The sequence below is a fragment of the Sceloporus occidentalis genome, unplaced genomic scaffold, assembly GCF_023333645.1.
Source record: "Sceloporus occidentalis isolate IW3139 unplaced genomic scaffold, rSceOcc1.0.p SCAF_4, whole genome shotgun sequence".
NCBI lineage: Eukaryota > Metazoa > Chordata > Lepidosauria > Squamata > Phrynosomatidae > Sceloporus > Sceloporus occidentalis.
The window spans coordinates 80,798,136-80,822,720 of record NW_028316984.1 but is presented as its reverse complement, the minus strand read 5'-3'; the positions used below and the strand labels follow the sequence as shown (position 1 = coordinate 80,822,720).

The following is a 24,585-nucleotide window of genomic DNA, read 5'->3' as shown; positions in this document are numbered from 1 at the left end:
GTCTAGTCCTGTGTATGTCATGATCAAGCACATACTGTACATGAGTCCCTGCATTGTATTTATATAGTACTTCGTTTTTAGACAGCATACTTCAAGTAGCCAAAGTGCTCAGCTAGACTGAAATTAACACCCTCTTGTTGCAAATAATGTAGTTTTGGGTAAATTAGAGTTCATACAGCTGAAGTGAGCTTAGAAATGACAACTTCCTAGTTCAGACCTTCAACAAGTTAATTACATAGGGAAGTATGTAATATTTTGCTTAACTTGAAAATTTAAATGGCAAATTATTCTTTTGACTGCAAGTCTCAGAATTCCCCAGACTACACTAGGGGATTCTGAGTTATAGTCCAAAAGAGTAGCTTTTCCAAGCTCTGCCTGTTAACAGCTCTGGCTGTGATTGTTATATTGTAAGTTTTATATGTTGTTAAACCGCTTTGATCAGTGGAAAAGTGGTATACAAATAAAATTTTATTTATTATTATTATTTATAACCTCCCACTTTCCCCCTACTGTTGTAATTGGTGATGTGGTGACTAGGATGCAAACACAAACAAAGTGGGCATAGTTTTCTGAGTGCCTGGCAAACTATGGTGCTGCTTGCCTTCCAACCACAGGCTTTGGAGGGCTGTCCAAGAACTGAGAGGGAGATGCCAAAGAGTGTAATTTTTCAAGCATGTATCGAAGAATTCAGGACATACTGCTGCTTGGCATCTGTCAGCTGAGGTTAGATTTCAGTGTTCTCTGAAACTATGGAGTAATCATAGCAAGATCTGTCAGTTGGTTCCCACAGGCAGGGGTGTATCATGTGGGCCAGGAGGAGACTCTCATGTGGATGATCTCTGGACCCTAAAGGTAAAGAAGCAGGCATAGGATGGATGTAGTCAGGGATGGGTTAGAACTACCCCAGGCCCCTAACAACATTTTCTCAAATTGGGTACCCATCCACATCTATAAGGGAAAAGGTTGCTAAGGGCTGTAGGGAAACAATTTCTATAATTCACTGTAGAATAGGTAGTATCTAGAGAGATCTTGTAGCACCTTTGAGACTAATTGAAAGAAAGAAGGCAACTGCTGATACATTGATCAGCAACAGTCATATGCAAGCTGCCTGTGAGTTATTTTAGATTTGTATCATGGAGCCTTTCCACTTTGTCTAGAAATTCAGTGAAAGGTCTGATACAGACCTCAGAATCTGCCTGATACTTATCCACACACAGCTGGAGCTTTTCCATCCAGCAATATCAGTAGTGCAATAATACAAGAGTATTAGAATAACAAAACCACAGAATGGGAGGGAATCTCAAAGGTTATCTAGTCCAGCTCCTTGAAAATATGATCAAGCACTGCTACACCATCCCAACTATGTGGGCCATTCATCTCCGTTTAAACACTTCTCATGAAGGAGAGTCCATCATCTCTTATGGTAGTTTGTTGCAAGTTCAGATTGTCCAATAACTCCTTACATGGAAAAAAAGAGAATGATAGAGAAATGGGGTTGTCTTAGCAGTATGCTTGAATATCTGTTTTGTTTTGTTTTTAAATGTGGGAATCATTTTCACCTATTTCAAACATGTAACCTCTCATCTCTAGCCTAAAATAATACAGTGGTGTTGGATAGCATGGAGGAATTAATTCTGCTGGGTATATGAGTTAGCTCCTTACTTGTTCCTCTTGAGTAAGATCATTCTACTTTCCTCTGAGCCTGCCTCATAGTCCACTCATTGCCTCTCAGCCATGTGTAACCAGAAAACTTGAAGGCAGTAATTTTGTCATACAAAAGAATAGAAAACAATCTCAGAAGGCATGGCAAAGGAACAAAAAAAAGTTGCAAATAGTCCTGATTTTTTAAAAAAATTGTGCCGGTATATTTTCGTTGATAATGTTATTCTTTGCAACATGGAAAACAAATGAAGATTGTCAGTTATTCTTGTGTTGGAGAGAAAATAACAATTCTTAAATGTTCAGTACTTGCTGAAGTGGTGGTGGCAGTGAGAGAACATTAAGTTTTCTTCTGACCTTTCACTTCTCATTTTGGTTGGCAGGGCCATATACTTTATCACATCCCCATTCCAATCTGCTATGATATCATGCTTTCTAACATTAAGGCTGCTGCCTGGTTTCTGATTCCTAAGGACCTAGTAACAGGACTGGCTAAAAGAGCCAGCATAGCAGAATGGTTTGAATGTTGAATTAGGATTCTGGTTTAATTCCCTGTTCGGCCATGAAAGCCACTGGGTAACCTTGGGTAAGTCACAAGCTTTCAACCTCAAGGGAAGACAATGGCAAACCACCTCTGAACAAATCCTGCCAAGAAAATCCCATGATAGGTTCACCTTAGGCTCTCCATAAATCAGAAATGACTCGAAGGAAAGCAATAACAAAAACAACAGGGCTGGCTGTGGTCCGAAGCCCTTGCCCACAACAAAGCACCCTTTTGTGGGTCCTTCCCTAGGCTGATGGGCCCACTAAAAATGTACCTGGCACCAGCCCTTCTAAGACTGGCTGGTAGCTGCCATTTTAATTTCCCACAATTCTGATTTAGCATGATGGGAAAGTAAAAATGGAGGTTCACAGATCCTCCTTCCTGGTGCTGAGAATCCAGGGCAGATTGTCAGCAGTGGTAAGCCCTGTGAGTGCTATTGGTGTATTTTAATGCTCCCCCCCAGGACTATTTGCAAGTCTGAACAATGGGTGCTAGTGGTGGGGCTCAACAGCTGCCCTAGGATGCCAGCTGGTGATGTCAGGGCTATCCAGCAATTTACAAACAAACAAAACAAACAAGCTTCATTTATATAGCACTTCATACCACCTAAGCAGTGTCTAAACAATCTGGGTACTCATTTTAGCGACTTCCTTGGAAAGATACAAGCCTGAGTCAAGCTTGAGCCCTTTTGCTGGTCTTGAACTCACAACTTAGTGGCTGCAATACAGGCATTTAACCACTGCACCACCAGTGACGTGGACCAGAGTTTCAGGCAAGTTGGTGGTATCCTGGAGGGATGCTCTTAGCTTCTTTGAGGCCACAGGGGCCCTTTCCTTCCCCTTCCTCCCTTGAGGTGGGATGTGCCTGCCTCAGCTCTAGGGCTAAGGGATGCCTTTGTGCTCCTCCCTGCTGGGCTCTATACTTAGCCAAGCCCCAGCCCCCGCTTATCAGCCCAGCCATGTCATCAGAGGGTATTTTTGGGGACAGCAGCTGCAAGCATTTGTAACTCTTAGTTCCTCACTCTCAGACGCCTGGTGAGCGGGGCAGAGGCAGGCCAGGGACCCACGGCATGTGAGGGGCAGGACACATGTTTGTATGCTGGGGAGTCAGTCAGGAGTGGCAGCCGAGAAGCAAGGATGCCCAGTCTGGGGCATGGTCCAGAAAGGGGTCAAACTATGGAAAAGAGCAACTGGGATCTGCACAGATGGATAAATAGACAGATGGAGGTTGCTTGATGAGGAAGAGGAGAAGCAGGAACTGATTGACCGAGCAATCCAAAGGTTGATGCAGACGGTGGTTTGAGGTTAGTGAATGCTGAGAAGAAGGTAGGCCCGTCTGGCCCCCTCACAACCTGCTTCTCATATCCCTCACTGAGTAAGTGTTGCTGTGGGAATAAAGGAAAGAGAGGAAGGGGGGCTAGTATGACCCATGAATCATGATGGTACTTGGGGAGGAGATTTTTGTAAGAGTAGTGGTGATTCTATGCAAGTCACTGGATTTTTCCTGTGAGCTTTTCCTGTGTGTAGTGATGAGTCTAGCATTAACAACCCATCCTAGTCATTGAGGCTGCATTCATCCAGTAGAAACTATCCAGCTTTGCACAACTTTTAACAGCTGTGGCTCTGTTCTGGAAATTATCGTTTTGTGAGACCCTGTCAGAGAGCTCTGGTGCCGCAGCAAATTACATTCCCCAGACTTCTATAACATTGAGGCATGACAGTTAAAGTGATGTGAAACTGGATTCTTACTGTGTGGATGCAGCCTGAGTGATAAATCAATGGGAACACTTGAGGATGGGCTTTGGATACCAGCGGGATCAGCAGAACTAAGGAACTGACTGAGCTAAAGCTTAGCAGGCTGAGAAGGGGGAAGCTATATCTGTAACCATAAGTTCCATACCAGAACTTTGATTTCCCGAGAGCAACCCTTTTGTGTTTGGGAGGTTTGTGCCGCTGAGTCAAGAATACTACATGGGTCCTTTGCCCCCCTCCATCACTTCTGTCCCTAACGGTCAAGCATTTTCCTTTGGCAAACAGGAGCTGGATGGGACCCATTGTGGAATGTTCTCCCTTTCGTGTCTGCTTTCGAGTCTGCATGGCAGTGACAGCCTCTTATCTGTGGAGCATTACCCAGAGCATGATAGGGCAGGAATGCATGATAGGACAGGCATGTGGAGAGCACCATAATGAACTGGGATCCTCTGAGGGCTGGTCTGGCATTCAGGCAAGAAATACAAGCTGGTACCCAATTCAAGTCTTACATCAGTTGTGCACTCGTTAAGTGGTCCTTATGAAATCATTATTTTTTCTCAGCTTCAACTTTCTTTGCCCCCATCTTACCTACACTGTGTAGGCATAACTGTACTGATCTACTTTACAGTTCATGTATTAGGAGCACTTTAAACACCTGAAATATTGAAATGCTGAATAAAGTAATAACCTGCATTACTGTTGATTTGTGAGCACCATTGTGGACTGGTGGTTGCTTGCATGTCAAGCCCCATTATGGCTATCCTAGTTCAGAGTTGGAGAGAAGAGACACTGTGATGTCCTCTACTATTTGTGGCTTAGGAAAATAGCATTGCTGCTTGTACCTGGCCTTCCATAGCTATGCTAGAAACTAGGGAATTTAGTTTACTTTCTGCATCACTCCTTTCCACTTTGGTTTGATATGCACATGTTGTGTATAAAGAGTCCTGGGATGTATAGGGAGATAGAAGGATATGATTAGGTGCAAGAATGGGCAAAGTATGACTACCAAGATTATTTTCTAGTCTTGATCCCCAACTCCCATACTTTTTCTAGCTAAAAAAGACAAAACAAAGCAAAAGGCTGAGTTGTCTCTTCTGGAAGTCTCCAGACTCCAGGAGTAGCAATTCTCCTTTTAAACTGGTCAGGGCTCCCCTATATTTTTAAACCTAAAAAATGCTCTTAAAAAAACAGAAATAGAATTCCAGCCACTTCTTTTTTTACTTTTAGACCTTTTTTAGGTTTTACAGCAGCTGAAGTGTCTCGTTGCAAAGTATTGGGCCCAAACATGCCAGAGTTGCCAACCTCTGGTTTATGCTATAATACATTGTTCAATCTTAAGATGCCACCATACTGTTGCTTATGTTTTTGTGTCATACAACCCACTATTATGGAAGGAACAATAAAGGTGTTAGCAAACAAGGCCTCATGGTGGGTGAGATTACATGCGTATGTGCATGGACACACTCACATTACTGCTTTACTTCAGGATCACAAAGCCTAGAATTGCACACCAAAGCCATGTTTCTGCTCATGAGTTTGGCCTGATGCCACCACAGAGCATCTGCAAAGCATTTGTTGGTATCTTAATTTCACCACAAGACTGGTGAAACTGGTCCAGTTCCATGTCCTGCAGTCTGTTCATGAATACGCCTATCCTATCAAATAGTGCAACACACAAATAACTAGCTTGAATAAAACAAAGTTGTGCAGAATGGGAATATCTAGAGGAGTTATCATGAGGACCGACATCCTATTCACATAGCCCAGGGTGGGAAAATAGTCAGAACAATGTGTGTTGAATGCTCACAACAATTTGCCACATAGTGTAACAATCATATGTAGAGACTGGAACAATTATGCTTTTGGAGTACAATTGCCATAATTCCCCAACCAGCATGATCAGTGACAATGTTGACTGGGGTATTCTGGAAGCTATAGTCCAAAAAGAATAACTATTTCAAGCTCTGGATAACATCATGAAGTGCCTACCTTTCAACCTATGTCTTTCACAGAACAATGCAAAATTGCTGAAAGGGAGCTGAACAGCCATGCAAGATGGGATAATTGTAAAGCAATTCTCTAACCACTTCCCTGCATGCCAAATTGAGTAGCAATCCATGTATTCCACTTCAGGTTTATTCTTCTGTGAAAGTCTCTTTCCTTCCTCATCCTTCAACCTTGCCCTTTGCAACAGCAGCTTCAGTTGTAACTCTTTATTGAATTCTCTTTAGGTCCCTGGCCTCTGCTGTATCCTGACTGAGTCAGCAATGGATGCCTTTGGGGGAGCTCCCCGATTTCTTGCCTACCCCCGCACATTCACAGTGCAGAGTGGGGCTAGTGCTGTACTGAAATGGCAAGTGGCTGGCGAACCACGTCCTAACATTGTCTGGGAGAAGGATGGCTCTGAGCTGGAATTATCATCGGGCCGAATATTTGTGAAGGCTGATGGGGACGCATACAGCTTACTGGTGTCTCAAGCCAGTCCGACAGACAGTGGACGATATGTGTGCAAAGCTAAGAATTGTGTGGGTGAAACTTATGCAGCTGCTACTCTCAAAGTGGAGGCCACAGAACTGAAACCCAAGGGAGATCTTGATGCCCAGCCTCCAATCTTCCTCAGTAGACCAGTGTCAGCCCAAGTGGCCCGGGGAGAGGATGTGAGTTTTGCTTGCAGGGTTGCAGGGCAGCTTTCGTGGGAAAAGGATGGACGCAAACTATCAGACATCTTTGAGAGCAGCCATTACAAGGTGGCCACAGAACCTGATGACTGGCACTCTCTGCACATCTACAACACCCGTCTCCCAGATGCAGGTGTCTATGTGTGCCGGGCACAGAACTGTTTTGGAGAGACCATGACTGCAGCTGTGCTTCTGGTGGATTCTGTGACATGCCATCCCCATGATGAATCATTTCAGGATGCTCTCCCAAACTGCCATTTCAAGATGCATCCAGAGGCACAAGATGCTAAGAGACAAAGATGTCACCCTGAGCAAAATATGGTATTAGAAACCAGACAGAATGGACAGATCATTCCTGGTTTACCTACTACTAAAGCATTTACCGTGAATGAAGGGAAGCATGCTAAGTTCCGCTGCTATGTCACTGGCAAGCCCAAGCCAGAGATTGTCTGGCAAAAGGATGGGAAAGTGCTGTCCCCTGGAAGGAGACACCTGCTCTATGAGGATAGGGAAGGTTACTTCATCCTCAAGGTGCTTTACTGCACAGCACGGGATTGTGGGCTCTACGTGTGCTCAGCCTGCAACACAGCTGGCCAGACACTCAGTTCTGTGAGACTCCATGTCAAAGGTACTCACTACAATGGAGAGGACAGTGTTGGGTGAAGGGGCTGGAATCTGGGAATTAGAATGGGGACATATGATGTGTTGGGAGTATAAAGCCTGGAGAACTAGGGGATTTCCCAAGGGACAGAATGAAGGTGGGAAAACTGAGGGCAGAGCTGAGGATCAAGGTACAAGTGAACATCCTGCAGCCCTTGGCCACTTTCATTGTCCCCTGCAAGGCCTCAGGAGGGCAACCCATCCATAGGCCAAAGACTATTAGCAGTGCTGGATCAGCAGTATTGATCAGGATCATGGGGAGGGGAGCAGGTTTAGAGGGTTTAACCTTTCTCACTCCCACATGATCCTGAAGCAGATAATGCACACAAAGATATACACTGTTTTTTAATTTTTGTTGCCACACTGCTAATAATTAAATTATGACAAGGAGGACAACTGCAGAGGCTACAGAAAAGCAGAACCCCTAAGTGGAGGGGAACCCCATGAAGCCCATGCTTAAAACCCATGAAGTTGTGAGTTGGAACTGAATCTGAACTCTTCCTCTTAATTTATAGACCAGGTTCAGCATTTCCCAATCTGGCACCCTTTGAATATGTTTGTGTGTATATGTGTGTGTGTTCCATTATTCCCCAGCCAGCATGACTGAAATTGTAGTCTAGCACATTTGGAGGTTCCCAAGTTGGTAAAGGCTGGACCAGGCTAAACCCATTTCACCTTGGGCTAGCATTGCTCTGCTGGAGATGATAAATTAAGGAACCAGTTGCTCCCAGGCTGAGGTGTGTGCATTCAGCTTTGTTCCTTAAATGAGAACTCTGATATAATGAAGTGCAAGGTGTAATCCAGTAAATGTGTTTACTTGTGACAATGGAAACAAATCTAGAGCCAAGAAGCTTTCACAAAGAACCTACAAGAGACACTGAAGGCAGGAAGCAGCCTGTATAAGATGGTTCGGCTGCCAAGGAGAACCTTGCTCACTGCCTGTTGTCTGCTTCCATAGGAGTCTGAGTGACTCTCCTGGAACATTCCAGAGGGCCTTGCCAGGAATGGCCAGTGTTTGCCATTCACCAGTGACAGTGCCTATGAGGTGTAGAGTGGTTGGGCACTAGCCAGAGGACAGCTTAGATGCCAAGTATGGGGCTGAACAGGAAACCTTTCCCATCTCAAAGGAGGGGATATGGCATGTAAGATAGGGGCTGCTGAAGATAACTTGGCAGGACACTCTTCCATCTTGGACCAGGAAGAATCATTTCCTTTTCCACACAACAAACATGGGCAGATCATGTCTTCAGCATATAGTGGAATGGAGCAAAATTATGTCTACAGATCCTGCCCCAGACAACTGCATATTGGCCTGAGCCTGAGCATGCAAGCTGTGCTCTGTAGGCTCTGTGCAGAACTGGTGATCAACACATGGATGCTGGGGGTATGGCAAGTGGGCATGATTCCTTTCCACTATTGGTTTTATTTTGTTGTGTGAAAGAGCAGAACAATGCCAAATAATTTCGCTGCCTGAGATGATAAAGCCAATGCGACCCCTTCCCCAAAGTTAATTGCATAGTAACTATAACCAGCCAAGTTATCTTCACACATGAGACAGAAGATTTCACAAACACCTTTCTCCATTTCTGGCAACAAATCTGACAAGTGAAACCAATCCAACCATTAATAACTTTCATGGCACCCCAAATCTGTGTGAACTGGATGGCTTACTCTTCCACAGTCAGCTCTGGAAAAGAAATTGATGTTGCAATGTGGAGGTAACAAAGATCATAGGTGGGAATTGTATGTCTGACTATTTCTCTGTGTAACATAATCTTACAGTACAATATTAAATGCTAGCGAGAGAATTTCTCACCCAGCTTTCTACCCAGTTTTACTGTTGTTGTAGGTACACAAGATTGTGTGTGTGTGTGTGTGTGTGTATTTTTAAACACCTATTTAAATGGTCTGCCCCATGAGGTTTATGGATGCGGATGGATTCTTAATGGCTGTTAGGGACTTTCCTGCTGCCTTGACAGAAATTCTGTCAAAGTCCTGGCTGATCTCTGGAATGGAGAAATGACCAGGGCAATGAACATGATCTCTCCCAAGTGTCTGCTCTCACAGAGTAGAGCCAAGCCAGCTTCCTGGTTTTCCAGGGAGCTGGTCACAATAAAATAAGTGAGAAGGCAACTAGAGTGACATTGGCAGAAAACTTGGAGTAGGTCTGATTAATCACAGGCTAAAGTTTATCTAAGGACCTACTCTGTGGCAATACAGGCAGCAAAGGCAAATTTCTTCTCTGGATGAGATGGATTAACTAGATCCATTTCAATCTGGTTTCAGGACTGGTTATGGAACAAAAGTGGCCTGGTTGCCTTGGTGGATGACCTGCGGCAATAACTAGGCAGGGAGAGTGTGTCCCTGTTGGTTTTGCTGGACCTCTCAGCACCTTTCAATACCATTGACCATGATATCCTTCTGAGTTGCCTGGCTGGGATGGGATTTGGGGCATTGTTCTATAGGGGTTTTGCACCTTCCTAGAGGACTTAGAAAGTGGTGCTGGATGTGGGGTCCCTCAGAGTTCAGTTCTGAAACCCATACTATTTAACATATACATGAAACCACAGGGAGAGGTTGTCCAGAGTTTTGGAGTTCATTGCCATTGGTATGTTTTGACACTCAAATCAAGTACTCCTTTCCATCCCAAGCCAAGGAAGCTGTTTTGGTCCTAAATTGGTGCATGTCATCAGTAATGGACTGGATGAGGGTGAATAAATTGAAACTTAATCCAGACGAGAGGGAGGTGCTCTTAGTCAATTGAAAAGCAGATCAGGGAAGATGGATTCAGCCAGTGCTGGATGGGGTTACACTCTCCCAGAAGATGCAGATCCACAGCTTGGGTGTGCTCCTGTATTCAGTTCTGGACCTGAAAGCTCAGATTTCAGCTGTGGTTAGGAGTGCATTTGCACAGTTAAAACTTGTGTGCCAGCTGCACCCATTCCTTGAGATGTCAGATATGGCCTTGTTGACATGTGCTTTAGTTATATACCTGTTGGATTTCTGTAACACACTCCTCATGGGGCTGCCTTTGAAGAGTGTTCAGAAACTTCAACTGATACAAAGAGCTGCAGCCAGATTGTTAACTACAAGGAACACACAACTCCCTTGTTGGAACAGCTTCACTGGCTGATAGTCTGTTTCCAGACACAATTCAAAGTGCTGGCTTTGATTTAAATGACTCATGTCAGGTTATTTGAAGGACTGTATTCTCCCTTACAAACCAGCGTGTGCTTTGAGATTTGCTGCGGAGAGCCTTCTCTCTATCCCACCACCCTCATAGGTACATCTGGTGGGAGCACAGGAGAGGACCTTCTCAGTGGCTGCCCCCAGGCACTGGAACCACCTTCCCAGAGAAGTTAGAGTGACACCCTCCCTACTTTCTTTTCGCTGACAAGTAAAGATTTCTGTTTTGACAGACATTTTATGAGTGACCGTATAAGGTCCATCCTACCTAAACAATGTGCTCATTTTCCTGGACATGTCCTACATTTCAACCTTCTGTCCAGGAGGAATTAAAAATATACTCCATTTTGAGCATGGCTAAGAAGCATGAATTTATATTGCTATGAGTATTTTTAGCTTTTATTTTGTAATGTGCTGCATTTTTCTTGAATGCCCTACATTTTAGCGTGCCTTGTCCACCTTTGTGGTTGAGACATCTGGTCAACCTGAATGTGCTGGATCCTGCTAATAATAGTTGAGCCGGTGTGTTTGCTTGTGTTTGTATGTCTAATGATATATATTTTAATCTGTTTTTAAAAAAATGTTTAATCTTGTTTTAACTTTTGCATCCTGTGAATTTTTAACGATATGTTTTTAAATAGTTGTAAGCTGCATTGAGTTCTGAACTAGGAAACGTCAGGGTGGAAATGAATAATAATAATAATAATAATAATAATAATAATAATGTTCAGTCATGTGATCTCTCCCATTTTCAGTCACAACTGGCAGTGTCTACAGATAATTTTACTGCTTCATCTACGGCTTCTTTGTGTGAAATGAAACCACCCTCTGTGAGAGGAGAGTGTGTTGTTTGAGGAAAGCTTTTGGAAGGGTTTACAGCTATTTCTTTATCAAAACTGGAGGCTGGGCTTGCTTGCTCTTGAGGCAACCCATTGCCCTTGGCTCTGCCTCAGTAAAAGCAGCCGTTTTGTGTTTTTTTGATATGGAACTGGGCCCCTTTGCACAGGCATCTGTCTGTTCAGAATGGCATATATCACTCAGAAGATAAGGCAGAGAGTAATGGAAGAAAGATAGGTGTATTGGTTAAAATGGGGACAAAACTGGGGAGAGAAAGGGTATTCAAACAGTGACATATTATATGGATGGGCTCTGTGGCCTTTCCTACTTCAGTGGGTGCTTGGCTGGGACCTGAAATCATTAATTTTGAAGAGGATTGAGAGGAAAGTGGTGGAACTGATAAAGGGTCTGGAATGCTGCTGAGCTGAGCAGGAGCAGATGAAAGCTTGTTTAGCCTGGAGAGGAAAATCTGGAGAGTGGCATGAATGATAACAGGCTTCAGTTATATGTCAAAGGCTGCTCTTAGTGAGAAAGGAACCAAACTGTTATCTGAACCTATTGAGGATCAGGAAAGAGGAGGAAGGGGCTTTATCCAAAAAAAGAGATTAAATACCAGGAAGATTTTTCTGTCCATAAGAATAGCCATGCAATGGAATGTGACATGCCTGCATTCATTGAGAGTTTTTAAAAATAGGCAAAACATTTGTCATGGCATGAGGGAGCCTGAGTGGATAAAGGATGGAAAGAAAGAAAAAAACCCTTGGAGGAGACAGAGAAAGAGATTTCTGACTGTAATGATGGGACTGCAGAGAAAACAACTGATCCTGAGAAAATAGCTTATAAAAATACTAAATAAGGCAAAATATTGAATAAATACCTGACAGAATATGGAGTGTTTAAAGTTTGCATTATGAAAACAGGATATAAAGTGGCAAAAACTTGGACTGTGCCACTTTAGATTGGAGTGAATGTACTCTTATGTCTCACATAAATATTTGCTTATACAAAGAAAGACACCAAGGGGAAGGACTTTCTGCCTAGACTTTCCTTGGAAATGTGAGGTTTTTTTAAATGGGGTATGGATGTGTGTTCAAAATGTTACTTGCTGCTGCCGCCGCCACCACTGAACGGTATAGCCAGGAATACTTCTACCACTTCATCTGCTGTCTGTGTGGAGCAGGCCCAAAATGTTATTACAATGATGATGTTACCACTTTAAAACATGGTTAGCTTCTTGAAAAATCCCAGTTTCAAACCCCTTAATGGTTTGGAGAGAGGGTCATCCAGGCCTTAAACTGTGCCAGGTCTCAGTTCTGACCTCTGCTCTCATTGCCAACCTTCTTGCCCTGGAACAAGAAAAGATGGAACTGCTTACTTCTTCCATCGGGTGCATTACACTCACCAGTGAGTAATTTTAGAGGGACCACATGCATTGTGGATTAAGAGGAAGGGCATTCAGATCAGGGCTATTTTTTTTTTCTAGAATGGCTTGAGCCTGGCGTCTCTTTTGCTGGAAATTTAAGCACAGGACTCAGCTGTGCCATCTCAGTAAACTCCACCTGTTCTTTCCAGAGTCATTTGCCTTTGCTGTTTCCCACAATTCCATCTCTGTTCTGTGTGGGTGGCAGGTGTCCATCTCCCCGGGCCCCAAAGAGCTGACAGCAAGGGGGTTGAGTGCTATAGATACCACATGCCACCCACTTAGCACTCTGCCACCTCTCAGAATAACGCTTGAGAGGAAAATCAGACTGCTGTCCCCCAATTGCTGACTCCCCTAGAGCAGATAAAGGTGGGGCAGGACCTGAAAACAATTAAGAAACCCTTAATGTATATACTCTTAATGTATATATTCAGTTTATTGATTGGAAAGAAACTATCTGGAAAGAAAAGTGTTTTCTTGTGTGGGAGAGAGCTATAAAGCAGTGGTGTTAAATCCTTACATTCGTATTCCCTGTCACAGTCTGATGGCTAAATATTGTAGAAAGAATGTTAGATGGGAAGATTGCTGCACTAGTTGTTAAACATTGCCAGTAAATTAGTAAATAATGACACCCAGTATTCATTAATTCCTGTGTGTCACTACTTTGGCAAAGAGGTCTTTGGTTGTTGTCAGGATGGGCGAAGTCATAAGGAGTGCCACGTAGTCTTGCTTGGATGTGCAGCTCATGGTATTCTAGGGAGTTATAGAAGGAAGAAACCCTTGGGAGCTTTGGGCCTTGGGGATGTGCTTGATGGCTAAAGTGAGCTTGTCTGAATTGACAGGAGGGGGTGACAGTGGGTTGTGATTATGAAACAACGTAGGAAAAATCCTGAGTGCTGAGGCTACAAGTAAGAAATTTTAGTTTCTACATGGCATAGTGGTTTGAGTGTTGGACTAAAAGTCTGGAAACCAGGGTTCGATTCCCCACTTGGCCATAAAACCCACTGGATGACCTTGGGCAAGTCAAATTCTCTCAGCCTCAGGAGAAGACAATGGCAAACCTCCTCTGAACAAATCTTGCCAAGAAAAACCCATGATAAGTTCACTTTGGCATTGCCATAAATTGGAAATCACTTGAAAGCACACAACAATAGTGAAAAGTGACATTTTGATTTATTCTTGTATCCTCCATCTCCTTCTCAGTCCCATGACTTTGAGGATTTATGGTCAGCCTCTGGGGTGGTTTTTGTCCTTTGGTGAGGGTTGAAGCCCTTCTCTGACTCTTGCTTACAGAACCGCGGGTGCGGTTCCAGGCACCTTTGGTGGATGTGGAAGTAATGGAGCGCCAGGATGCAATATTAGAGTGCCAAGTGCCTCTAGAGACCATCCCTACAGTGTGGTATCTTGAAGACAAACGTTTGCATCCCAGTCCCAAGTACCTGATAGAGGAGCAAGGCTTGTTGCGGCGACTGACCGTGAGGGATGCACGGGCTGACGATGACGGCATCTACCTATGTGAGATGGAGGGCAAGGGCCGCAGCATTGGAGAGCTCTCAGTTCAAGGTGAGAAGAATTTGGAGAAATGTTAGATGCAAGGTGACAATGCATACTGTTTTACAGAAGACAATAATCTGTATGAAGTCATTGAGTCTGTATGAAGGGCTAAAGTATCCTAAGAAGCTGCAAAGTCACAATCTTTCCTACTATGGCAATATGTTTTGCATTTCTATTTCAATTATAATTATTTTTAATTGAAATCTATACATATTAGTGAATCTATGTAAGTTCATACTTCTTTTAGGAAGTCCTCCTCTTTGATAATGTGTTCCCTTTGGGGGGGGGGGTGATGCATAAGTAGCTGCCTTAATAAAGCATTGGCCCTGAGCTTTGACAGGGTTATTTTAATGATTTAATGACTGACCTCAAAGGGGCGGGATATAAATTTATTATTATTATTATTATTATTATTATTATTATTATTATTATTATTATTTAATAGTGGCACTGGGAAAATACTTCTCAAGCTATCTTATGTGATTGGGTCTGGCATTTTTTCCCCACATTGTGCCATATTATTATCATCATATTTGCTCAATGTTCTGAAAACTCATTGTTGACCAGTACCAAATGGCTCACAGACCAGCACTGGTTCACAGACTATCACTTTGGATAGCATTGTATTAGAGTACTGTTAAAACTGTCAAGATAACAGCCAAAACCTTTCCCCACAGGGCTGATAGTAAAGCGATTGCCACGAAAGCTGGATGTGATGGAAGGTGAAAATGCCGCTTTTTATGTGGAGACACGGGAACCTGTAGAAGCCCCAAGCTGGGGGCGTAATGGGCAGGAACTGGTGGAAGCATCACACACCCTCATCAGGAGCTTTGGCAAAACCCATCTTCTAGTGCTGGTACACGTGTCACGGCATGATGCTGGAGTCATCACTTTCACAGCAGGCGAATCACAAACTTCAGCACAGCTCCGGGTCAAATGTGAGTCAGAGAGGTGATGGGACTGGCTGAGGGTTGAGGAGGTGAAATCGAGCAAATCACAAAATCTATTACATCTGGCCTTTGACCTGAACAATTCTAAAAGCCATCCCTTTACTGAGAGTAAAGCCTGTTTCTCTTTTAGTTTCATTTCACATTTAAAAATATTTATATACAGTGTACCTTCTCACAGTAAAGAAGTCTGAAGGCAATTTACAACATAAACTTCAACTAAGGAGATTATTGCACCTGTAAATCCCATCGGGATAGACGCAGGACTGAAAAGTCAAAACCAGGTGTTATTGCACACAGCTGAGGCCAGGCGAGTGCAACCCGTCTGCAGCCCAGACCCCAGCTGTGCTTATCCAGATTATTTTCAAAAACTGTTTTTGAAAAGCTACTGGTTAAGCATGGCTGGGGTCCGAGCTGTAGATGGGTTGCACTTGCCCAGCCTCAGTTGCGTGTGATAGCACCTGGTTTTGACTTTTCAATCCCATGTCTATCCTGGCGGGATTTGCAGGTACTATAATCTCCTAAATTTACCCATCATAAAGATAATCTAACCCCTACCCTCACCCCAAAATGAAAAAGCCTGAAAAGAAAGCAAACAAAGTTGTAAGGATTAGATCTTTAAACTATCCAAATGTTGGGGGAAAGGAGAAATGTCTTTGCCTGGTGCTCAAGAGGTGACAAAATTGGGGCATGTGAGCATTCCTGGGGAACATTCCATAATTTGGGAGCTATCAAAGAAGAACTCTCTTCTCTCATCTCTACTTTGTGAACATTTCTTGGTGGAGAAATGGAAAAGGGGGCCTCTGATGTTGCATTTAATGTCAAAGCAAGTTTTAAAAGTGGCTTCACAGCACTTGTAGATGTCATACAGGTTACTTGTGTCTCCAGTAGCCATAATGCATTCAAAAAGGACCAGTATGCTGTGCACTTGTTACTTCATGGTGTTTGTGACCATTGAGAACTGTGTTGCAGCCCTCCCATCTGGACTGAAGAATCATATATTAATAGTCTTACATATATTAAACTTGAGAGAACTGGAGTTCATTCAATCCATAACTGAGGCTATGGAGAACTGGAGTTCATTCAATCCATAACTGAGGCTATGGAGAACTGGAGTTCATTCAATCCATAACTGAGGCTATGGAGAACTGGAGTTCATTCAATCCATAACTGAGGTTCAGTGTGTATCCACCACCACATCACATCAGTTAGGAGAATCCCCCCACACCCACTGTTCACTCATACAATCAATTATTTCATTACAAAGATCACTACCATTCGTTCTGAGTTAACTCCTCATGATTTGGCTCCCACCATTAATCTCCTCACCCCTCCTACTAATAAACTCTCTGTGTTTCCTCCCGTTTCTTTGGAAGAACTCTCTTCACTGCTGAACTCATCCAAACCTACCACCTGCTCTCTTGACCCACTTCCTTCTCGTCTTCTAATCTCTTTAGCCCCCTCTTTGTTACCCTCCCTCCTCTATATCTTTAATCTCTCTCTCTCCTCGGGTTCCTTCCCCTCAGTCTTCAAACATGCCTTAGTTTCCCCTATCCTGAAAAAACCCTCTCTCGACCCCTCTTCCTTGGCTAGCTATCGTCCAATCTCTCTTCTTCCTTTTCTCTCTAAGGTGTTGGAACGAGTTGTCTATTCACGCTGTCTTGAGTTTCTTGAAACCAACTCCATTCTGGATCCTTTCCAGTCTGGTTTTCGCCCACGGCACTCCACAGAGACGGCCCTTACTAAGATCTCGAATGATCTTTTGCGGGCCAAGGCGAATGGCCTTTATTCTATCCTTCTCGATCTGTCTGCGGCCTTCGACACTGTGGACCACTGTCTCCTAATAGACGTACTCTCTGACCTTGGCTTCTCGGGTCTTGTTCTCGATTGGTTCACAGCTTACTTGTCAGATAGATCTTTTTCAGTGGTCTCGGGTGGTCAGACCTCGTCTTCTGTCTCCTTATCTGTTGGAGTTCCTCAGGGCTCTGTTTTGGGTCCCCTTCTGTTCTCTTTATACACACTCTCCCTTGGCAAACTTATCAGTTCTTTTGGTTTCTCCTACCATCTGTACGCCGATGATACCCAGCTGTACCTTTCCACCCCTAATCTTTCGCCAGAGCTAGAGCAGCAAGTGTCATCCTGTTTAACAGCTGTCTCCCACTGGATGCACCATCGGCGTCTGAAGCTCAGTATGTCCAAGACCGAGCTTCTTGTTTTCCCTCCTAAGCCCACCCTTCACTATTCCTTTTCTATTTCTGTCAATAACGTCTCTATCCAGCCAGTCCAGGAAGCCCGCAGTCTTGGTTTCATCTTTGACTCCTCTTTGTCATTTATCCCTCAGATCCAGACTACAGCCAAAGTCTGCAGATTTTTTCTCTATAATATCGCCAAAATCCGTCCATATCTCTCAGCTTCTACCGCAAAAACACTGGTCCATGCCCTAGTGGTCTCACGACTAGACTACTGTAACCTCCTCTTGGCAGGGCTTCCCCTCTCTCATCTCCACCCATTAATTTCTGTTCAGCATTCAGCTGCACACATTATTTCACTCGCTTGCCGTTATGATCATGTCTCCCCTCTGTTGTCCTCCCTTCACTGGCTCCCTTTTCCTTTCCGCATCAGGTACAAACTTTTGCTACTCACCTTGAAAGCCCTGCATGGGCTGGCCCCTCTTTATTTAACCGATCTTCTCTCTCCCTATATCCCTACTCGCACTCTCCGCTCTGGTAGCCAAAGTCTCCTCTCTCAACCCAGGATCTTCTCTGCCCCATCCCGGATCCGTCCCTTCTCTCTTGCTGCCCCTCATTCCTGGAACCTTCTTCCTCTGCATGCACGGCTCATCACTTCCCTAACCAGCTTTAAGGCTGAGCTGAAAACCATATTGTTTAGGGAAGCGTTCTCAGGGAATTTGTGATTGTCATCTGGCTGTCTGATAATATTTGATGTGATGTGATTTGTTTTTATATTTGATGTTTTTAACTTGTTTTTTCTTTTCTATATGGTAATTTTATCTATTCCTCTTTTTAATTGTTACTATCTTAGAGTGTACGCCTTGGGCAGGCTTTTATATACTCTTTAAGTTTACCGACTTTGTACAGCGCTGTGTATAATTACAGCGCTTTAGAAATAAAGTTTAATCATCATCATCATCATCATCATCATCATCTATACCATATCAGTTTCCTCAGCCATGTTAGGTGACATTTTATTGAGAACCAGCCCTTCATTCATCACGAACACCTAAAGGTCAATTGGCTGGATGATAGTACACCCACTACATTCCTGGCTGGAGGATGGCTAGCATATGGCACGTCAGAAAATAAGTATGCCATAAGGCTCTCCCTTTGCTAGTCTCTTTCCCTGTGTCTTATTTTCTTGTACTGGGTAATATAATATCCTCCCTAACCCTGAATAACTTGTTCCTATGCCCAGGAACCACCTTCCTCTAGGCCCAGACCATAGACAACCAAGTATATCTACACAGAGGATTCCTTTGCTAGAGAAATCCTAATGTAGCTTTCCATTCATCAAAAAATAATAGAGTAGCCCTCCCCCCCTCCCCCCCCGAAGCAGCTCTCCCCAAATGGGAGAACTGCACCAAAAGAGTGGCGTTGATATGTTCCTTTTTGCAGTTGCCACCACCTGCATGTTGATAAGGCCTTTCTTGACATAAGGCAGAGCTTACTTGAGTTTATCACTCATCTTGGGAGTCTATCATTCTTGCTGGCAGCATCAACATCTTGAACAACTGCTCGGACTACTGGCATGGTTCCTCATGATGGTAAGAAAGAACTCACCTTTCTTTCCAGAATTTTCCAGCTGCTTTATCATTCAAGGGTAAAAAGGGCTTTCCCTTTCCTTTGACAAAATTAGAATTGATGCTTCATAAATGGGAGGTTTGCCATAGCAGAACCTTGGAACTGGATCAGATCTGCATGATGTAGTGCTTCCGTTAGTAAGTGAAGCCTGGATATGGCTGATCAGTGCTGATTTGAAATATTTGTGGATGTGGATAGAACTAATCACTAAACAGACCTAGAGAGTTAGAATCAAAAGCTCTGATATCTCCATCCCCCTGTGGCATCTTTAGTTGTTAGTGGTGTCATTGTCCCTCTAACTCACACTGGCTTGTGTCCCACATCCCTGTTTATGTGTATGAACCTTCAAGTTACCTGTCGATTCCTGGTAGCCCCATAGATTTTATAGGGTTTTCTTTGGCAAGGAATACTGAGGGATGGTTTTGCCTGTTCCTTCCTCTGAAATATAGTTTACAGCACCTGGTATTTATTGGTGAGCTCCCATTTAAATTCATTGGTGATCTCCCATTTAAGTATTAACCAGGGCTGACCCTCTTAGCTTCCAAGATCAGATGGGATCTAGTTTCATTAGGGTATTTAGCTCCCCTATACATAATATCTCTATTTCCTCTGTTTTGCATATTAGGTGGCCTTTTCTGGACCTCAGTGAATCTTTAGGTAATGTGGCATAGTGAGGTAGCTAATGTAGTACTACCTGATGCTGCAGTACTGTAGAAACTAAAGGTGCAGTTAATATAACCAAGGTTGGGCGGAAACTACCTGAAGGCCCATATATGCAGTTTTCAGCATTTGAAAGGAATATCAGTCAATTAATTTGATGTGATTATTAATGCTAAGTTACTGAAGTATGATTAAAGGCTCCATTTCCATTATAAATACATTTTTCTCTAGAACTGAAATTGAAACAGGAGAAAAAAATTCTCATGTACATTGAGAGAGAGAAATGCATATCTGCTTGCAACAATTGGAATCTATATGGTGCTTAATGACACTGAATTTAACACATTTATAAAGCTGCACTTAAAATCAGTCAGTGGGACTGCAGCTTTATATATATATATTTTGAAAGTGCAACTCAAAATGAAATTTTACTTAACAATTCTGGAAGATGCTGGAAATTGAAACAAACAAAGCTCCCAATTTCTGGCAAACTTCATTTTGATCTACCAAGTTAAATATGAACTCTACTTGTACTAATGAACAATCTTTTAATTGTGTTTTTTTGAGGTGCATCCAATTGCATATTCCCTTGATTACTTGTTTAGTTACTGAAAATCAGTCTCTGAGGCTGCAGTAATGGTGATGTAATATGGAGAGAGCTGCTTAATAAATTGCTGTTTCTTTGCTCAAAATAGCATTCCCAAGCTGCTTTCCCATCCACAGGGGGTAAAGAGTCAATCATCTCTTCCTGCTTTTTGTGGTTGTTGTTAAAATTTTCTTTTCTGTTAAAAATATAAGCTCAAGTGTTAGACAGAAAAACACAAAACTTTGCATAATGTGTGGTTAAGATTTAAGCTCAAGCAGGTGTACTAATGGGGAATCTTCCCCAAAGACTTCCCTCCTTCCTAAGACTTCAAATCTAATTAATGAAGAAATAGATTTATTTGAACTGGTGATGCTAGTTGCAGCATCACCTTAAATTCTCTTTCACCATGTGTCCACATAGCCACAGAACTGTTGACTAGTGAATTGGGAAGCCAACCTAGCAGTTGGAAAGCATGTAAAAGTGCAAATAGATAAATAGCTACCTCTTTGGTGGGAAGATAAGAACGTTCTATGCAGTTAGGCTAGCCACATGTCCATGGGTCATCTTTGACAATGCTGGCTCCCTCAGCTTAGTAATGGAGATAACCACTGCCCCCTACAGTTGGAACTGACTTGACAATCATGTCAAAAGGGAAACCTTTACCTTTTCATTGTTGGATGAAGGAATTTGTTGGATGAAGGCCAATGGCTGAAAATGCACTCTTAGCAATATGGGAATAATAGAATCTTAGAATTGGAAGAGACCACAAGGGCCATCCAGTCCAATCCCCTGCCATGCAGGAACTCTCAATCAATGCATTCTTGAGACTGTTGGCAATAATGTTTCTGCCAACTGGCGTGAGATGTAACCCATCCCTTGCCAGAAGTCCTCCCTCATGGAACCGCAGCACATGATCAAAGAATCCCAATCATTCTCAACAGCACCATCTGCGGAGCCAGTTGTTTACATCCACTATTTTCCTCTCCCTTCCTGGACTCTGTCCTTCAACTGGCAGAAGAGACGAGATGACTATCTGTGCATCCATTTCTTTCAGCTTCCTACCCAGAGCCTCGTAATCCTTACTGATATTCTGAAGGCTGTGTCTTGCAGTATCATTGGTTCCCACGTGGACCAAAAGGAAGGGGTATTGGTCAGTAGGCATGACCAGTCTTGTCAGCCTCTCTGTCACATCACGGATCTTTGCCCCGGGGAGACAACACATCTCTCGAGACATTTTGTCAGGCCTACAAATCACTGCTTCTGTACCCCTCAGCAAAGAGTCCCCTACCACGACCATACACCTCCTCTGAATCTTAGCAGTGACTGTTCAGCAAAGAGTCCCCTACCACAACCATACACCTCCTCTGAATCTTAGCAGTCACTGTTCCCTGTGGTGGTACTCTCAGCCCCCCCCGCTCTGTCTCTGAAGTCTGTCCATGTTGTTCTTCCTCATCCTCCTTGATAAAGGAAAGAGCTTCAAATTGATTCTGTAGCTGCAAGCTCCCAGAACAATCCCTAGTTTCCCTACTTCTCTGTGTGACATTCCTCCTGTGTATATGAAGTGACCCCCTTCTCACCAGCAACTTCCTCTGTGTGGTCCCTGTCCAATACCGTCTGTTCTGTTCTGTTCAGGAAAACCTCTTGCTCCCTAAGATGCTGAAGTGCAGATATCTAGCCCTCCAGCTGCTGGACTTTCTCTTCTAAGAGGGCTACCAACTTGCACTTGTTGCAGGTGAAGTTCCCCACATCCCTAGGCAAGAAGATGAACATCCTACAAGTGTTGCAGGTGACTGTGGCAATTCCCTCAGTGTCCATACTGAGAAGTCTTAGGTAATCACTGAAACAGGACTGTAGGCTTCCTCCCCACTCAAAATGGCTGCCCAGAAACTGCTCTCTTTCTCCTCTTTGTGGCAGGAAGGGGTTTGATGTGTTGTGGGTGGGACTATACTTCTCGTAGAAGTGCAGATTTGTAGTCTGAGGTTACTTCTTCCTGTAACCACAAGTAGTCTGTGCCTCAATCCAGCTTTGCCACTAAAGGTCTAGGTAGCCTCTCTGGCAAGCAATCCCTTTCTTCAAGTTAGATTGGTGTGACAAGTGTGTTGTTCAGCCTTTTCTGGGTAGGAATAAACTGAGTATCCATGCTGTGAAAACACCTAAGATTGACTTCTGTAATATATAATTATTCAATAAGTCTTCATTTGAAGATGTTTTAGAAACTTCAGTTAGTTTATCTGCAATTACCTGGCTGTTGACTGGAACAACTGGTTAAAGAAGCAAGGAGGTAACAGAAGTGACTTATTTTCTCCAGGTGCCAAGAGAATCCCACCAAGTGCACCTGTGGCAGCAAGAATGTGCACATCACGCAGCAATGCTGCCCTTCTAACATGGTGTCCACCACCTGACATGCACCGGAGTCCACCAACTAGTTATATCCTTGAGAGGCAGGCTGTGGGAGAGGATGAGTGGGTGTCATGCCTAACTACAGACGTTGCCAGCATGGTTGAAGTTCTGGGTGATGGTGTGCCACAAGAAGGTGACTACCATTTCCGTGTGTGCTCTGCCAATCAATATGGATGCAGCGAGCATGTGGAATTCCCAGGATCTGTTCATCTTGGTAAGCTTTTCTGCCTCTAAATATGCATGAACAAATACAGGTGTTAAAAGCATCACCATTTTCTCATGTGGTTGCTTTATTACACAGCTGCAGGATACTTCCATTATACCATTCTCTATACTTTCCTAGTGGCTTCCTCACTAAAAAGACCTGTTCTACTATGCAGAAGGCAATATTGATTCACATTCTCCTTGTAGGCTGCCCATAGGCATCTGGCTTGCCATTGATTGAACAGAACAGTAGATTAGATTTGCCACTGGTTTGTTCATCAGTGCTGTTCCGATGATTTAAAAACTTTATGTATATACAGTAGCTGACTTCTTTACTTTCTTTGCCCTTAACGATCCACCTGCCTGACAGACTATGCTCACCTTTGGAAAGGAAGGAATACCCTATTCCCAGCCTCAAGGTTGTGAGTTGGATCCCAGGTTCTAGTCAGCCTTGTATTTTTCAGTAGGCCGCTAAAATGAGTACCCAGCTTGTTGGAGGCAATTAGCATACACATGTAAACAGCTTAGGGAGTGTTTAAGTGCACTGATAATTGGTATGGAAATGTACTTGCTATTGCTATTGCTTAGAACTGCTAATTCAGGGCACCTGTATTAGCTATCTTTTCTTATTAACTAACCTGTATGTTTTCTAGTGATTATACTGAGTCTATTGTAGTTTGGATATACAGTATAATGAGATGACATGAAAAGATGGAATCTTTAGATCATCCAGCATGACTTCCAGCACAAACTGGCCATAAAGTCACAATGGAGGACCTAGAAATAATGCATTAATCAAATCCATGAATAATCAAACCTGCAAAAGTCAAAGCTGCAAATGTGGAGGGCTGATTGTAATAATAATATGAGAGTGTCACTTAACCTATACTGAAAGCCTTTGCACTTGCAATTACATTAGCACAGCTAGATTCCACACTTCTAAGTCTGGACAGAGATGAGGTCACATGATTTCAAGGCTGGTTGGACATCTACTTTTCCTCAACACTTCTCAGCTTCACTGTAAGGTGAAATTTAAATGCACAAAACCACACGGGCATATGGATACACACAGAGACAGAACTTTTCTTCTACCTTCATGGAGCACTTCGCTACTTCTGGCCCAATTTAAAATAGTTAATTTGTAGTAGGAGGAAATGTCCAGTTGGGCCGGAGGAGAAGGTCAGAAACATCTACTAAGTGAGACAATGCAATTTGATTTTCTACCATGGTGAAGTGTTGCCTACTGGTACTATCTTTCTTTCTCTTTGTTTTTCATGTGTACTCATCCCATACATTCAAACTATTGTGTGCCTTCCATTTCTTTTCTTGCAGAGTCTGAACATCCCTGCATTCTGATTGTGCATGTGTGTGTGGGTGTACTGAGGAGGGTGCGAGGGTGTGGGCAACACTAGGTGACATCTTAAGGGGCGTGACACCACTGCTCCCCAAACATCTGGCTTTGGTCAGAAATAGATTGTAGTGTTTGCCTATGTCCCTTTAAAATGCTGAAGAGATGGTGTAAGTGGGGCAAGGCTCAGTTGAAAGAGAAAGGAGAGGCTCCAGGTCTTTTAGAAAAATTAAATTTAAATTTTTAATTTTTTTAAAAAAAATTCTTTAAAAACATCACATATTATCAAATTTTCACTTTAATCACATGAAACAATGTACTTGTAATTACATT

General features: G+C 43.2%; 1 protein-coding gene across 5 annotated transcripts in view; it reads left to right on the top strand.

Annotated features, from left to right (window-relative positions):
• Positions 1 to 3,255: 3,255 nt before the first annotated feature.
• The window catches only part of LOC149314090 (obscurin-like protein 1), a 72,430-nt gene continuing 51,100 nt past the window's right edge, over positions 3,256 to 24,585 (top strand). For all 5 annotated transcript variants that reach the window (XM_089520490.1, XM_089520493.1, XM_089520492.1 and 2 more), the window contains exons 1-5: positions 3,256 to 3,506; positions 6,186 to 7,260; positions 14,029 to 14,298; positions 14,967 to 15,227; positions 22,609 to 22,914. In XM_089520490.1, coding sequence (XP_089376616.1) covers positions 6,222 to 7,260; positions 14,029 to 14,298; positions 14,967 to 15,227; positions 22,609 to 22,914 — 1,876 coding nt within the window. In that variant the 5' untranslated portion in view covers positions 3,256 to 3,506; positions 6,186 to 6,221. The remainder of the gene's footprint in view (positions 3,507 to 6,185; positions 7,261 to 14,028; positions 14,299 to 14,966; positions 15,228 to 22,608; positions 22,915 to 24,585) is intronic.